Consider the following 18,123-nt stretch of genomic DNA (forward strand, 5'->3'; position numbering starts at 1 on the left):
CTTTTTTCTGTATTTGACACTCTCTGTAACAACAAAAATGTACAGTTGTAAAAAATTTGTCCACACTTCTCAATTTCAATATTGTTCTTTATTTATCACATCATTTATTTGGTACCACACCAAATAAACCCCCTCCCTCCCTCTCCCATCCCCGGTGGCTTTAGTATCGGCATCGGCCTTCAGAAACCCACATCAGTCTAAACCAGGTGTTGACTATAATATGATGGTGTCTAAAACGTCACCTCCTCACTCTCACAAATAACTACAGACCGCATCACATGGATGACCCTTTGACCTCTGTGTATACCTTTTTTTTTTACCTTACAATTCACTCATCAAAGAAAAGAAAAACAATAGGAAATTAAGAGTTAAAATTAAAATTAAAATGGAGGAGTGGTTCACAATAATAACAAAGTTCTAATAGACAGAGACAAGACCAAGACAAGGGTTGGCTGTTAACTTGTTAGACATCTAGGTTGTAGTAATAGTCCCATGTTTCCCAAAAATCTATCCCCCTTCTCTTTTTGGAGTCGGAGAGAGAAGGTCATCTTTTCCATTGAACGGATAGAGTTAACTGTATTGATAAAGAGGGCAATGGTGGGGGGGGATTCTTCTGTAGCCAGCATTTGGTAAATAATTTCTTGCTTAATTGGTCCACTTCTTTCCAAATGGTTGAATATATGGGCACAGCCAAAAGATATGTGCATGATCAGCCGACGTGGAGCCACACTCCCTCCAGCAAGAATGCTGAGACCCACTGAATGTAGATTTCTGGTTGGGAGTAATAAAGAAACGTATAAGTGTCTTCCAACAAAAATCTCTCAAAAAAATTTGTGGAGGTGGATCGAGTTTCCCACGCTTGAAGCCATGCTTCCTCTTCTATTACCCTATTGGTTTCTTTTTCCCAGCGTTGCCTAATGTAATTAGTTGAATTTAGATTTATTGAGATAAAACCCTTATATTATAGTTTACCTATTATACCTCTATTGTTTTTAGGGTCATATGCATTAACAAATACCTGGGTTATTTCTGAGGATACAACGGGGTCTGGTCCCCCCACCTCTTTTAAGAAGAAGTGACGGACCTGTAGATACCGATAGAAGTCCTCTTTGCCCAGCCCATAAGAGTGGCTTAGGTCTTTGAAGCTATTAAAATTTCCCTGTGTCACTATTCGGCATAGTGAGGTGATGCCTCGTTTAGCCCATAATCTATAGCTGTGGTCTTGTGATGCTGGGAGGAAGTGTGGATCGTACGCCGGCCAACTTAACAACTTGATCTCTCTGTGAAGTTGCAATCTCTTTCAAGATTCAAGATTCAAGATTTTTATTGTCACTCCGTAGTACAAGTAGGGGTGGGACAAAATATCGATACTCACGGTATCGCGATATTTCCACTTGCGATACGTTATCGATACACTGGCACCAAGTATCGATATGTTTATTTAAAAAAAAAATAATAATAATAATAATAATAATAATAATAATAAACAGGCTAAAATATTATGCTGTGTGTGGTAGTTGAAACATAGTTTCAAGTTTGAAATTTATTTATGTTTGTAGTTGAAACAAAAACATAAATACTGTAGGCTACATGAATGGAAATGTTTGATCATTAATATCTACTTTTAGAAATTATATAGGTAGGTAGGTTATATAGGTTTTCTTGTTTTAATAATAATAATAAAAAGACTTAATGTGTAACTTTTCCTCTGTGGTATCGAAAATGGTATGAGTGAGTGAGTGAACTCAGAGAGTTCATGTCAATTCTGCTAATAAATACATAATACCTGCTTCTTGCCTTTTAGGGATATTTTTTTCTCTTCAGTTACACAGATATCGTGATGTATCGTAGGTAAAATTTCTTCCAATATATCGATTATCGCAGAATCGCTGTATCGTGATAATATCGTTATCGAGGGCCAAGTATCGTGACCATATCGTATCGTGAGTTACTCCACGATTCCCACCCCTAAGTACAAGTATCACGTGTGAAATTCTTGTGCTGTAGACTCTGTTACAACATAGTGCAAAAAAAACAAAAAAAACAAAACAAGAGGCAACAAGCAATAAAGCAGTAGACATGCCACAGACAGTGGCGTATTCACTGCACATAATGTGCAAATGGCATGAACATACTTTAAACATAATTCAACATAATAACATTCTGTTAGGTGCAAGTAGCATATACCTAATTAAACATACTATTGAACATTAGTCATACATAATGATAGCATCTACAGTGCGGTACAGTACGGCCACTACACTATTTGTATATGTTAAGGAGTCTCTTTCATGAGGTGGGGGGAGAGAGGTATGACAGCCGTGCACACTTATAGTAGGGAGAAACTTGAAATCTGTTTTTATGTGCCCAAGTTTTGGCAGATATAACTATAAGTATGGCGAATATCAAGATTGTGCCTTGCCTTGCAAGCACAATAATAATAGACTAAATAATACAATAGTCACAGATCAAAACACATCAAAAGGTTACTTAACACTTGTTTTTATTTTCAGAACAGAGTTTAGTTTACCCACGTTTTTGCATACAGAAATCTTAATATGTAAATTAATAGTACACATATGAAGTAACAACAAACTGATGGAAGTTATATGAACATATTGTCACTGCCTGGTGAAAACATTGTAAATAAAGTAAAATGTTCATTTTAACTTCAACTGAAGAATCACATAAGATTCCACCACCGTCTTTTGTGAAACCCTTTCAAAACTGATTGGATAAACTCAGAAATAAAGCAGTGGTCAAGCTGAAAACAAAGCAGTGTTCATTATGTAGCATCAGGTAGATAAAAAACAAAAGGGTCATGACATAAAATTGATCAAAGAAGCTAAATGATGTACCAACATCAGTTATGAATTTAACTGTTTAAACATCACAATGCTGTGATTGTATTGATAATTCCCCACCTTTTATTGCAGCGTTTCCCATACCTTTATTTATTTGTGATGGTAGATTTTGACCACCACAAATAGATTTTGACTGCCATATATTAATTTCAACTACCGGTAGTTGACTGCAGACTCCTGCTTTAGGGTTTATATAAGTATTGTCTTGACTGAACATCATTCCAATCAAAGTTAGGAAATTCCCTTTATTTTATCTTAGTTTTTTATGCCTACAAGCTTGATGTTACTTTGTTCTTACGTTCTCCCCTGTAATAATTTTGGTATAGATGGGATATTGTATTTAAGCAAGCAGAATTCTACCATATGTGACCTGTATGCAGAATATATGGAGATACCTATTTTTTCATCCTTGTAAAGCCACAGCACATAAGAGTATATTAATGTGATGTGTGTAGTTGTTCATAGATCTATTCTAGCCTCTTCATTTTGCGCTCGAAGTGCACCAGATTGATGCATTTTACTTTCAAATGTACACAATTTTTTTGCGGGAAGGCATGCAATTAGTGGACAACCCGCTTATTTCTTATATTTCTTCGGCGGGTTGCGTAGGTTAATATCAAGTATTTCTTGATACTCAGGAGAATCTCTGTCAATATAGCCTTCATTTTCAACATATTCCATGAGATATTCAAATTCACTTTGATTGATGATCTCATGGCCAAGGAAATAGATCAGCACTCCCTTGAAGCCTTTCCTGTAAAGTTTCATCGTGCTGTCATCTGTAATATCAGCTTCGGGTTTTTCCTTGTTCCATCCTAACAAATGACAAAGTATTTGTGAAGGAGAGTTCATGCATAAACTACTACTCAAAATATCAAACACAGCAGCTCAGACACAGTGACATCCATCTTGTACACATAAATGTAGCAAATGTCAGCATACAAACCTGCATCATGTCTTATTTGCCAGGCAACGAAAGGATGAGCGCCGATGAAAGACAGTTTCAGCATTGACACAACATCTCCTGCAACCATTCTTTCTGCAATCAGAGTGCTAAGAACACAACAAAACAATCAGAGAACAGTTAGCAAGTGTCAAATCAAACCACATGCACACATACAGTATATAGTACATTACTGTATATGCAATACTGTGAATCCAAGAACACCAACCGTAATTCTTGTGCAGCAATGCTGTTACCAGTAGTCAGAACAGCTCCGTGAAGAGCAGCGATCACCTGCATAGTGGGCAGGCGTTTTCCGTCCGGGTCATGAAGCACGCTCCTCACCTTTTCATAAAGACGAGGATTTATGCCTCGGAGTTTTTCTATATCCTTGTGTTTTGATGCCTTTATCCAAGACTGCAGTGGTGGGATGTGATCCGCTTGAACTGCCCCAGGGTCGGTAGACGTACGCCTTTTTTTTTTATTCCTAAAAGGGAGAAGACTGGATTAGTGCATTATAAGAAATCCACCTATAAGTTGTTGACTCCAGACAACTCCAAACTGAGTTGATCCTTGTACTTTGACTTGATTACTTTACCCCTATTTACTAAAAAAGGGGAGAAAACAAGGTTTGGGGGGAGGGGGGGGCAGAATTTTCCTAGAACATTACACTTTACATTACAGCTCGGTAACAACATGGTAATGGGGAGGCAACAGTGTAATAATAAGAGTAATACAATGTAATTACTTAAGTGATAACCAGGTAATAGCTTGGTATTAACAATGGGTATACCTGAAAACTGGAACAAGAGTTAATAGCACCAATAAGATTGAATTATTTTGGTATATCTACCAAGAAATCTGGTCTACATTACGATCCGATTTTTACTTTTATGCTACAAGTCTTTAGAGCAGCAGAAAGGTTCCCGAAAGTCAAGAGTGTATGGAAAAGGTCAGTTATGGAACAACAGTCACCTTCTAACTGGGGGGAAACCATTCAGTAACAAATCATGGGAGGATAAATGTATTACAACTTCAAGATAATATCAACGGGGCAGATAATATCTGTAACAAGAACTAGTCTCCCAATACAATACCAATAAACACTAAAAGACCAATAGCGGCCCACCAGTGTTAATACCAAGCTATTACCTGGTTATTACAATTACACTGTTTTACATAATTATTACATCTTTATTATCACACTATTACCCCCCTATTACATGTTGTTACCGAGCTGTAATGTAAAGGTGCTACCAAAATATATTATTTGCAATCCTAAGTCTTGTCTGATTTACAAATATTAAAGGCCCTATTAAGATTTTTGTCCGCTAGATGTCACAGTTTCAACAGCATCTCAAACCAAAACATATGGGCGTTACCCAAACAAACTTGATCCTCGCCCCCCTCCCCCCGCCCCCCTCCAACACACATCTCAGCCAGATAATGGCGAGACATGGATACAACGCAACTCCTAAATAAACAACTGCAGAAAGCCTTTTCCGAACAATGTCAATTGCCGAAGTAAGTAGGCTACACTGAACAAGCAAGCAAGCAAGAATACATCTTGGCTATGTCTTTGTTTGGAGTAATGATACATTTCACACGATAGTAAGAAAACTTGCATTACTCAGCTTGGTAAGGCTACCATTATTAGCAGGATCTGCCGACTGATCTCCATTATGAAGAGCCTGCTAGGTTAGCTCGCTTGCTAACGCTTATCAAAACATTTAGTAAAACATGTTCTAGAATCTAGATAGCGACATTTGGATGACTTCGATTCAATGTTGGGGACACCTCTAGAGCGACCAAGGCAACAGTAAATCTGCTAACACGAAAACGTGGCCAAGATGTATGCATTATAACGATATTATTATTGTTGTTGCAGTTGTTCAAACTAATTTGAAACGCTTGAATCCCCGCTGTTTCTTCATAGGCAGACCCAGACCAAGGTCACATGCCTAAAGTCCAGGCTAGCACCAGTGGGAAGTGGTGCCCAAATGGCTCATTTCCACCACATATAACAGCACAGTACAGCTCTACTCGACCTGGTCTTACTCGTCCCTACTTGATATAGACTCTGTTTCCATAACAAGTTTACTCGCCTCTGCCCACACCTGGTCGTCATAGCGACCACATATCTGTCCTCCGCCCATAGCTGAAGTAGGCTAGAACGTATAACGTTAAAATTAAATCCATACACTGAACTTTTAAACTGGTTATGAAATACTGGTGCCTGTAAATTACCTACAGTGTACATGGGCAAATGTGAGAATCGGTCAGGAGAATGGATATCACTTTGTTGATAATCACATGCATGCACTGCGCGGGGGAGGGGAGTTGCGCTACGGGCAGAAGGGAAGCCTCTACCCCGGCGGCAACTCACCAGGCAAGACCGCGGCTTTGCTAAACCCCCGCCTGCGGCCTAGCGGAGCCAACTACAAAGGGCTTCTCGAGGAGCGGACTTTTTCTCTCTCAAAACAATTGAAAACCACCGTCATGTTAAAGCTGAGCAAGGAGATCGATTTTATTTCACCAGAGCCGAAGGCAGCAACACAAAAGACTGATGGAAATAACAGAAGAGAGGGTAAGCCCCACTAAACTGGTATCCAGCATTGACAGTAGATACTGTAAATACGATTCTGCCTGACCAATCAGTCGTCTGCAGTGTTTTCACGTCACGGTATGGTTCCCGGGTTCACAGCGCTGGAACCTCAACAAAGCAGGGACCAAAACTAGCACGACTCAACCCCGACTCAACCCGGGCTGTCCACGTTTTTGATCGGTGGAATGAGACAAAAAAGCGAGACGAGCTGGGCGGGGATTTTTTTTTTAAATGTAGTTATTCATACATACAAACATACAGTCAGACAGACATACATACGTACATACATACATAAAACATGTAATCTAACACCACCACCACCATGTGAAAATCAGTGTAACACTCCTGCATTCCTCTCCTCCTTGTACCTTGTGAAAATCATATTTTTGTACAATATTTTAAACCGGTTTTTGTTTGGACATTGCTTTAGTTCCTCACTCAAACGGTTCCATAGTTTCACACCAGTTGTTGAAACACAAAAACCTTTCATAGTTGTACGTATAGTGAGAGTTTTGAAATTATATTGTCCCCTTAAGTTATAACCCCCCCTTTACAATGCCTTGCAAAAGCATTCAAAGCTTCCCTATGATGGCTCATTAATTTTGTTCAAATTAATTAACGTTTTACAGAGTAAATTTGTTTTTCTTTTTATGTCTAGATTTTGACATTTTCATTTACAATGAAAATGGGAAAAAACAGGGATTGAACAATGTAAGACTTATTGCTTTCGCTATACACAAGTAAATACAAGTTAATTTTACATCCATCCAAATCCACAGCCCATCAACCATGCGCGACGCCATTCACATCTATTCTTACTCTTTGTAGTCGGCAACATTTCCAAGATATAAGTAGTTAACGTATTCAGATGAATCCATTTCTCGATCCTTCTTCTTCTGGGCTGCCGTCTTCGGGGGTGGCTTATTCGGGGCTGGCTTATTCGGGGCTGGCTTCTTCTTCTTATACCTGTATAGTCAAGTCAAGTCAAGTTTATTTGTATAGCACATTTCATACACAGAGGCAATTCAAAGTGCTTCACATAAAATGGTTGACAGGAAAATAAAAGAAGAGAATAAAATGGACATTTAAAAGCATCACAACAAAACTTAAAAAAATAGTATAAAAAGTGCATTAACTCATTCACCGCCAAAGACGTCTTTGACGTGTTATCAGAAATAGCCATCCACGCCAAAGACGTGTTTGACGTGTTTTTGTTTTTATTAGTGCAGCGCTTAGTTCAAACACTTCCCCAGCCTGTGACACAGACACAGGTCCCTAACCTCAAAGTCAAGCCGACAGCACGTTATCAAACACATACCGCAGCTGTTGTTTGAAATGAGGAAGAAGGAGGAAAGGAGGAAAAACAGAGAAACGCGCTTCCTTGTAGAGAGGAGAAACGCCATTGAAACGCCCCTCGGCGCGCTGCACTGCTCGCCTTGCTGCAGGGCGAACCTGGATTGCCTAGTCAAACCCGTGACGAACATGATCGATCCGGTTCCAGCAGCGCCTGGTCCCAAAGCCAAGCCGGACCCGTTCCTGTGTCGTGTCGCAGCATTCGTCCCAGCCCGAACGAGAGGAGGAAAACGAGCAGAGGCAGAGGAGGAGGCTACTGTAGACGCTGATCTCAAACCAGTTAGGTGTTCCCCTCCTATGCTAATTTGCGGGGGGAGGAGGTGCGATACAGCAGCAGCTGTGGACAGAACTCTCTCTGTGTGTGTGTGTGTGTGTGTGTGTGTGTGTGTGTGCGTGCGTGTGCGTGTGCGCGTGTGTGTGTCTGTGTCTGTGTGTGTCTGTCGGTCTGTGTGTCTGTCTGTCTGTCTGTCTGTCTGCACACTCACTCACACTGAGCAAACTGTATTGTTGAATGTAAAAAAAGCACTTCATATATATATATATATATATATTTTTTTTTTGTCATTTGTGTCATAATGAATAATATTTACATGTCTGATGTCAATACAGTTCAAAATAAAAGAATTGAGAGCGAGTTCTGCCTGAGATTGTGTGCTGTACATAAATGCCATTTTCTGCAATTTCTTTTCTCAGAGAGACCTTTTTGGTGAAAACAGGGTGTATATAAATGGCTATAAGTAGAGTACAGAACATGCTGAAAGCTCACTTTTTTTTCCTGGTGAACCCAGAGACGTACATCTTCATTTTAAGGTATTGCAAATCACTTTGGTGCTAATAGATAATTTACTGTGGGTCTTGAAAGATGACCAACAATTATGAAAATCTTTGGCCTGTGCTAAATATTGGCAGTCCTAAACTGGCCATGAATGAGTTAAGCAACAGGCGCAGCAGTTTCAAAAAGAGCAAAAAACTTAAAGAGGACTCATTGGGTTTGCATAATAGAATAAATCAATTTATCTATATTTAGTCCCCTGACATACTATATAAGAAGCATGACTACACACACATAAAACTCAGGTCTGGGTACGGTGTCCTCTTTTAAACTCCCCTTACGCGTGCGTCCCTCCTGACGCATCACCTCACCCTCTTGTGAGTATATCCGTATTACGGAACCATCCCCCAGACCTGCAGCTTTTAGCAGTAATTGCAATCATCTATGTTTTAAAACTAATTGTATAATAGTGATTGAGAAACAGCTGTCAGCAGTTAAAAGCGACTGTAAACATAAAAGTCTTTAGTCTATTTTTAAAAGTAAGTAAAGTTGGGGCAGATCTGAGGTCTTCAGGCAATTTGTTCCAGCTAGCAGAAGCATAGTGGGTAAATGCGGCCTTCCCATGATTTGATTTGATCCTAGGGACAGTTAATAAGCTGGACCCTGCTGACCTAAGAGGTCTAGACGGTTCATAGCGTGGGAGCAATTCAGCTATGTATTTTGGGCCTAGGCCATTAAGTGATTTATAGACTAATAACAGTATTTTAAAATCTATTCTATGACACACTGGCAACCAGTGTAAGGACTTGAGAACTGGAGTGATATGATCAGCTTTCTTAGTCTTCGTTAGAACTCTAGCAGCAGCATTCTGAATGAGCTGAAGTTGCCTAAGTTCTTTTTTGGAGAGACCAGAGAAAAGGCTATTGCAGTAGTCTAACCCAGTGGTTCTCAAATGGGGGTCCGCGGACCCCCAGGGGTCTGGCACTTTGCCAGGGGGTCCGCGAAAAGTTTTCAAGTAAAAAAAAAAAAAAAAAAAAAAAATTATTAAAAAATAAAATGCTACATGTTAATTATTCCTTCTCAAACTACTTCCTACATGGTGCTAGTCTATCAAAATATCTTGGCTGTCATTGATTGTGTTGCATAGTGGTTTTCTATACTGTTGACAAATTGTGATATTGTAAGTCGCTTTGGACAAAACAAAAGTGTCTGCTAAATGACGTAATGTAAATGTAATGTAATAAAAAAAAAAAATTTTTTTTTTGCAAAATCTTCATAGTTCAACGAAAATAGTTTATGCTTTAAATCTAAAATGGTTCATGGATTACATTCTAATAACAAACCTATCAAAATAAAAGTCAAGCACGTTACCGTGGAAACAATTAAGCTTAGCCCAAAATCACAAATCAGAATGAGGGGGTCCCCGGTATATTTTCTATCTTGTAAGGGGTCCTTGGCTGAAAAACATTTGAGAACCTCTGGTCTAACCTACTAGACTAGTGAGCAGGATCTGAGAGCAGGTCACGTGGGGGCTGGGTTTACCCAGGCTAAATACGACCAGTTGTTGACTCCTATAGGACGCGAGGCTCTCTCTCTCTTTCTCTCTCTCTCTATCTCTCTCCTTCTCTCTGTATTATGGTAAAGACAACTAAACAAGTGAACCTGATATGAAATGCAGTAAGCATTAGAAAAATAGTGCTGGAAAAAGCAAAGCCATTTGAAATAATATTGTCTGAACCCTGTAAAAACCAATGGCTGATAAAACAGCCTCCACCAGGCTGCAAAACATAGTTCAACTCAAAACTTTCAATAAATGAATTGAATAATGATTGGTGATTACTTAGGCATCATTATTTGTGCCCCACACTCTTTGAAAAAGTGGTTCTATATATAACCTTCTTATGGGTTCTATAGCTTGAAACCCTGTAAAGGTTCTGAAACACACCAGTAAAACAAATAAGTAGTCCTCAACAGTACACAAAATAAACAACAACAAAGATCACACCAGTACACAAAATAAACGATGATGATGATGATAATAAGTTTCAGTTGTTCTAGTCTAGTATAAGGGGCTGAAGGTTATTTATCCACCTTTTTTGTAACGGCGCGACGCGCGAGAATGCTGCCCCAAAAATGTATAGTTTACCCACCTTGTTTTTTTTTACCACTACAGCCCTGATCCAGACACGTTAGTGATAGGGATGGGCATCGAATTTCGAATTTTCGAATAATCGTTGTTATTATCAAGGTCGACTTTTATTATTGAAAGAAAAGAAAAAAATTTTTTTTTTGTTTTTTTGTGTGTGTGTGAGTGAAATGTTGCATTGTCTCCCCTGATTCTAAGTATAGTCGAATCGCTTGGTTTGAGCAAGTAAAACAATTTTTATAAGCATTTTAAGCAAGGTTTATGGAAAAATGAATGGCGGATGAAATCCCATGAAGAGGGAGAGGGGGTGACTTTGGCACCCCTTTGGCACTCAGACCTGAGCCTACTAAATATTTAATGAACCACTCATGATTGTCAAAACTGTTTTTTATTTTCGAAAATGTCAATGTCATGTAACATGTTCTTTACTTCAGTGGTGCAATGCTTGTTTGAGCTAAAAATCCACAGCAGAAGCTTTTTCTATTAATTAATAAAGCCTTAGACTTAGAATCAAGGGAGACAATGCAACATTTCACTCACAAAAAATAAATAAAAAATTAACATTTTTATTTTCGAATTTCGATTAAAAGTCGACTTTGGCCAGCGAATTTCGAATAGAGTTTTTGCTAGAAATGCCCATCCCTAGTTAGTGACCTGTTAGTTTTGATTGTGCCCTGATATAGTGTCAATTTTCAGCGTTCCAACATGCTCACCGACAGCCACAAAAACAGACCTCCATATCAGCGGGGCGGGGATATCATGTTCGCCGCGCACATCGCTTTGCAGAGCGGCAGAGTGGAGTGCTTTGCCTGCGAGGCAGAAAACAGCCCCCTCATCAAGTGGGCCATTTTTTGGCTGAAACCATCCCGCATTCAAATATTGATATAAAATCAACAACATGACGTAGAGACGAACTTGCATTACAGCAGCAGCAACAGTAATGACACACAGCATAACTTAAATTAAAAACACAGAGGTAGGTCTCTGTCTAGTAATGTCTAGGTGTCTAGGTAATTGTCTAGGTAACTAGTGTAAAATAACATGACGCCGTGGCTTGGTTTTCATCCCTCCTCCCCAATTGTTTAACTTACCTGCCCCTAGGGCTAGATAGATAATAAAGTCCACCTACAGCGATGCCAAGGAAGCACAAAGGGCCAGCAACAACTGAAGCAATTCCAGAAGCTACTTTAACTATCGAAACTCCTTTAACAACAGCAGCAGCAGCAGCAGCAGCCTCCATTATGGGTGTTCTAAAAGAAAATCACAGTGATCCTGCCGCCCCATGCAATGGTGTGAATGAATGAGACAGGGAGTGCAGACTTTTAAATAAGGAGCGAGGCCGGGAACTCAAGTGAACTTAATAGAGGGTATGCACGTGACATCAGAGAGGCAGAACTCTCACTGTGGGTCACGCCCACTGCGTGGCAGCAAGACGGAAGCTTGAAAACAGTAATCACCTGCTGCTCCAAACGTCAGGGAGGAACCTGGTGAATGTTTTGTACTATAAACTCAAAACATTTTGTACATTTTGTACTATAAACTCTTTTATCACCTTGCCATTTGTTTTAATTTGTAAGCCACTTTTGCACAGTAGCATAGGTCACTTTATCTAGTCTCCCGCCCATTTCTTTGCACATGTCCTCTTTTATCCTCAGTGCAATTCTTTATTTTATGGGTCTTTTTCTTTGACGGGTCAGTTGCAATACAACTCCATGCACTTCATATGTAGGGTGCATCTGTTCACCAAAAAATGTGTAGACCTTTGTTGTTCCTGTTATGTTATTTTGTCATTTGTGTTGTCTTCTTATGATGCAGCTGTATGTAGCACTGTTGTCCAAGACAAATTTCCTCTCTGGGACAATAAAGTATATCCTGATCCTGATCCTGATCCTGATAAACTACTACTAAACTAAGTATATTCAAGTACGGTATGTGCATTTGACACATTATTGCAATGACCCTCTAATCTGTCCCCTTACTCTGACTAAGACCTTTTCCAGGAGCCACATTTTAACTTTTGCTTTAAAGTTGTTCAGGTTTGAACCCTCTTTGATGGCCAGTGGCAGCTTATTCCATTCATAAGGCCCTAGAAATGCAAATGAGCATTGGCCAATATTGATTCTGCACTGAAAGTACATCACCTACTCTAGGGATGTAGTTGGTGAGGTAATTAGGGACCCTATCATGAACTATCCTGTGGACCATTGATCATCACCCTGGCCTCTAAAGGTAGCCAGTTGAGTTCCTGTAGTTGACTCCTCCCTACGTGATCTCGAGGACCCGTGGCATGAGGAGTAAAGATAGCAAAGAAGTGAGGTAAAGGAAGTGAACCGTTTGAAAGAAAAATCTGAATCTTTAGAACAATGGGTTCTTCAGATGCTACAATCTGACTTATTACATTCAACTCTATCTGTTTTGCCCAAGTTATTAATATTAAACTCATCAGAGTCTATCCCTTGGCTTCCTGCTCTCGCTCAAAGGAAAACAGACTGTGTCACCTATGATAATGTCCAGCTGGGAGAAACAGTCTAAAGTTGAAACCCTGTTTATATAATGTGGAAGCTGCTGTGGTCTTGTGACTGCCTGTAAAGCACATCATTTCTGAGAAATGCAGATGGGAGGGGTTTATTACAGGAAGTTTCTCTGTTTGTCCTCAGTGCCCTCACTCCCTTTACTTGAGAACTTTGCACTGTCTGTAAAATGTGCTGAACCCAAAAATGACTTTTCTTTTCTTTTAGTTCAAATACCTGGGTATGCAGGGCACCTATTTAATAATGTATGCAAACAAAATCACAACAATCTAATTTCTTTACTTTTTCACACTTTTTCACATCAAAAGTTCATTTTTCAAGATTTCATTGATAACAGTAATGTACAGTTTGCTGACGTCACCTAGTACTATCAAATTTCTACCCCATTTCAACCAATCATATCACGACATGCAGCTGTCAATCAAATCTTCATTTCTGTTCACACTGCCTTGCAAAAGCATTCAAAGCTTCCCTATGATGGCTCATTAATTTTGTTCGAATTAATTAACGTTTTACAGAGTAAATTTGTTTTTCTTTTTATGTCTAGATTTTGACATTTTCATTTACAATGAAAATGGGAAAAAACAGGGATTGAAAAATGTAAAACTTATTGCTTTCGCTATACACAAGTAAATACAAGTTAATTTTACATCCATCCAAATCCACAGCCCATCAACCATGCGCGACGCCATTCACATCTATTCTTACTCTTTGTAGTCGGCAACATTTCCAAGATATAAGTAGCTGAAGTTGCTGAAGTTGCCTAAGTTCTTTTTTGGAGAGACCAGAGAAAAGGCTATTGCAGTAGTCTAACCTACTAGACTAGTGAGCAGGATCTGAGAGCAGGTCACGTGGGGGCTGGGTTTACCCAGGCTAAATACGACCAGTTGTTGACTCCTATAGGACGCGAGGCTCTCTCTCTCTTTCTCTCTCTCTCTATCTCTCTCCTTCTCTCTGTATTATGGTAAAGACAACTAAACAAGTGAACCTGATATGAAATGCAGTAAGCATTAGAAAAATAGTGCTGGAAAAAGCAAAGCCATTTGAAATAATATTGTCTGAACCCTGTAAAAACCAATGGCTGATAAAACAGCCTCCACCAGGCTGCAAAACATAGTTCAACTCAAAACTTTCAATAAATGAATTGAATAATGATTGGTGATTACTTAGGCATCATTATTTGTGCCCCACACTCTTTGAAAAAGTGGTTCTATATATAACCTTCTTATGGGTTCTATAGCTTGAAACCCTGTAAAGGTTCTGGAACACACCAGTACAACAAATAAGTAGTCCTCAACAGTACACAAAATAAACAACAACAAAGATCACACCAGTACACAAAATAAACGATGATGATGATGATAATAAGTTTCAGTTGTTCTAGTCTAGTATAAGGGGCTGAAGGTTATTTATCCACCTTTTTTGTAACGGCGCGACGCGCGAGAATGCTGCCCCAAAAATGTATAGTTTACCAACCTTGTTTTTTTTTACCACTACAGCCCTGATCCAGACACGTTAGTGATAGGGATGGGCATCGAATTTCGAATTTTCGAATAATCGTTTTGTGTGTGAGTGAAATGTTGCATTGTCTCCCCTGATTCTAAGTATAGTCGAATCGCTTGGTTTGAGCAAGTAAAACAATTTTTATAAGCATTTTAAGAAAAAAAATCCACAGCAGAAGCTTTTTCTATTAATTAATAAAGCCTTAGACTTAGAATCAGGGAAGACAATGCAACATTTCACTCACAAAAAAAATAAAAAAAATTAACATTTTTATTTTTATTTTCGAATTTCGATTAAAAGTCGACTTTGGCCAGCGAATTTCGAATAGAGTTTTTGCTAGAAATGCCCATCCCTAGTTAGTGACCTGTTAGTTTTGATTGTGCCCTGATATAGTGTCAATTTTCAGCGTTCCAACATGCTCACCGACAGCCACAAAAACAGACCTCCATATCAACGGGGCGGGGATATCATGTTCGCCGCGCACGTCGCTTTGCAGAGCGGCAGAGTGGAGTGCTTTGCCTGCGAGGCAGAAAACAGCCCCCTCATCAAGTGGGCCATTTTTTGGCTGAAACCATCCCGCATTCAAATATTGATATAAAATCAACATCATGACGTAGAGACGAACTTGCATTACAGCAGCAGCAACAGTAATGACACACAGCATAACTTACATTAAAAACACAGAGGCAGGTCTCTGTCTAGTAATGTCTAGGTGTCTAGGTAATTGTCTAGGTAACTAGTGTAAAATAACATGACGCCGTGGCTTGGTTTTCATCCCTCCTCCCCAATTGTTTAACTTACCTGCCCCTAGGGCTAGATAGATAATAAAGTCCACCTACAGCGATGCCAAGGAAGCACAAAGGGCCAGCAACAACTGAAGCAATTCCAGCAGCTACTTTAACTATCGAAACTCCTTTAACAACAGCAGCAGCAGCAGCAGCAGCCTCCATTATGGGTGTTCTAAAAGAAAATCACAGTGATCCTGCCGCCCCATGCAATGGTGTGAATGAATGAGACAGGGAGTGCAGACTTTTAAATAAGGAGTGAGGCCGGGAACTCAAGTGAACTTAATAGAGGGTATGCACGTGACATCAGAGAGGCAGAACTCTCACTGCTGGTCACGCCCACTGCATGCACTTCCCTGTTTATATAATGTGGAAGCTGCTGTGGTCTTGTGACTGCCTGTAAAGCACATCATTTCTGAGAAATGCAGATGGGAGGGGTTTATTACAGGAAGTTTCTCTGTTTGCCCCCAGTGCCCTCACTCCCTTTACTTGATAACTTTGCACTGTCTGTAAAATGTGCTGAACCCAAAAATGACTTTTCTTTTCTTTTAGTTCAAATACCTGGGTATGCAGGGCACCTATTTAATAATGTATGCAAACAAAATCACAACAATCTAATTTCTTTAGTTTTTCACACTTTTTCACATCGTTCATTTTTCAAGATTTCATTGATAACAGTAATGTACAGTTTGCTGACGTCACCTAGTACTATCAAATTTCTACCGCATTTCAACCAATCATATCACGACATGCAGATGCCGTAGCGATAATGGCGCGCGCATGCGAGAGCTTGGTTGTCAGGGGTCGCACTTCGGAGATTCCAGGCCGACGTGCTGCACTCTCCGCTCGGCAACACGAAGGCGGCTGGCAGCCTGCGGCTCGCTGAGCTCCACTCCTCTCGTCAAAAGGCTCTTCCCGAGGGGAGCGCCACAACACGACTGAATCCCACTCGATTTGGAGGCGGAACGCGCCAGGATTGGCCAAAGCCCAATCCAGTCCCCAGAATTGTCAAATAATATCATCGACATGATAACTATGACCCGCCTCTCAACCTGTCCTCTTATGCCAGGATCAGACTACACAATATTTTTTGTCGTTCACGATGTCACCATGTCAGACGAGGCCATCATACTGCCATAAATTCGTGACATGTCTTGGTCGGGAGACTGGCCACACTACAAGTGTATTCTTGCTTAAACACCAACAGAGCATCGTATGCCACCGTCATCACGTCGTCTGCTGTCGTCAGCGAGTTCACAGGTCGTCGGGGAGGCGGACCTGTGAACGAAATCTCCCAGCATTCATTGAGGCCACTACATTGACAAGAAATAGCAACCAAATCAGCCTAAATAGGCTAAAGTGGTAGATAGAAATAATGTTTATGTTAGCACAACATGCAATTGTAGAACATTTCAACATTGGGCAAAATAAAACATTGAAATCCAAACACAACCCTATGTGAAACATGTATGTAATCCAGGTGCTATATATATCCCTTGCAGAATTAACGTTATTTGGATGAGTGACAGGCTCTACTGTGATGCACTGTGATGTCTGCTCCAGCCTCCAACTTACTTCATGTGCACGCCCACTATTTTCTTGCCAGCTGCTGCGAGACGAGAAGGAAGAGAAACGAACATGCAGCCGACTCTGCTGAGCTCATGTTATTTGTAGTGAGCAATGCCCATTGCCCAGGTGTTTAAACGCAAATTAAAACACCCTGGCCTTTTTATCTCTTTTATTCTTTTGAGCGGAGCGGAGCGGTGAGTGCGAGCGGGTGAAATCTGTATCGAGCGGGGAGCGGTCTCCCCAGGACCTGATACCTGTCTTCCGGGGTGTCACACTAGGCGAAACCATGTCCAAAAGACTGACATGCCAGTCTTTTCGTCAGGGCGTCGTGAGGCGTCCTAGACGTCCCGACTGGTCCCGACGCTGGTCTTTGATTATGTCACACTACAAGAGGTGAAGACGGCCGATCGTCGTCCCCGACGGTCATATTCGGGCCCGACGCTGAAAATCTGTCGCGCACGACCAAATCGGTCTAAAATCGGGCTGAATTCGTGTAGTCTGAACCAGGCATTAGGCGTTGTGATCGAAGTGTGCAAGCCAGTCCTAGAATGGAGCTCCGTGGGGGCCACGTGGCAGCGTGGTTTTCCTCCATGTAAATAGACAGTTTTATTCCCGTTTTCGACCCATATCGTCATAATCTGATCCCTAAAGAACCATCAGACTGCTATTGTCCCCCGGGCTCTTTACAGCGGTAGTTACAGGCATCCCATTTCCTCCTGTCGGGTCAGTGAGACCAACTCTCGTCAAGTCCCGCGAGACTTTCCTGCCACTGGCCTGTGGCCTAAATAAAGAATAAAAAAATAAATACAAACTTTATATAAGCTGTTACTTCCTTCAGTGTGCCAAAGCCCTAGAAGTGCACCGTCACTTTGCCAAGTCACTGTTTACATGTTTGCTGCTCCTCTGCCTACTCAGTTGTCAGCGTTTTGTCTCACAGCTGGTATTTTGATCCATTGTGTTCACACACACACACACACACACACACACACACACACACACACGCACACGCACACGCACACTTTACGAGACATATACTGCCTTATGTAAGCAAC

General features: G+C 40.5%; 1 protein-coding gene across 1 annotated transcript; it reads right to left on the reverse strand.

Moving 5' to 3' along the window:
• Positions 1-2,502: 2,502 nt before the first annotated feature.
• LOC310790411 (uncharacterized protein) lies at positions 2,503-11,949 on the reverse strand. Its single transcript, XM_083652096.1, has 5 exons — positions 11,775-11,949; positions 7,232-7,378; positions 4,037-4,294; positions 3,811-3,917; positions 2,503-3,679 (listed from the first exon to the last, which is right to left on the reverse strand). The coding sequence occupies exons 1-5, from the start codon at positions 11,921-11,923 to the stop codon at positions 3,441-3,443; spliced, it is 900 nt and encodes a 299-aa protein (XP_083508222.1). The 5' UTR covers positions 11,924-11,949; the 3' UTR covers positions 2,503-3,440.
• Between the last annotated feature and the right edge of the window lie 6,174 nt (positions 11,950-18,123).

This window comes from Poromitra crassiceps, assembly GCF_964638095.1.
Source record: "Poromitra crassiceps genome assembly, chromosome: 15".
In the NCBI taxonomy this organism is placed as follows: domain Eukaryota; kingdom Metazoa; phylum Chordata; class Actinopteri; order Beryciformes; family Melamphaidae; genus Poromitra; species Poromitra crassiceps.

Coding starts and splice junctions, on each gene's coding strand:
- LOC310790411 (XM_083652096.1), bottom strand. CDS start 11,923: ATGGAGGCTGCTGCTGCTGCTGCTGCTGTTGTTAAAGGAGTTTCGATA. Junction 4,295..7,231: donor AATGTTGCCGACTACAAAGA/GTAAGAATAGAT, acceptor TCTCCCTTTTAG/GAATAAAAAAAAAAGGCGTA. Junction 3,918..4,036: donor ATTGCTGCACAAGAATTACG/GTTGGTGTTCTT, acceptor TTGTGTTCTTAG/CACTCTGATTGCAGAAAGAA.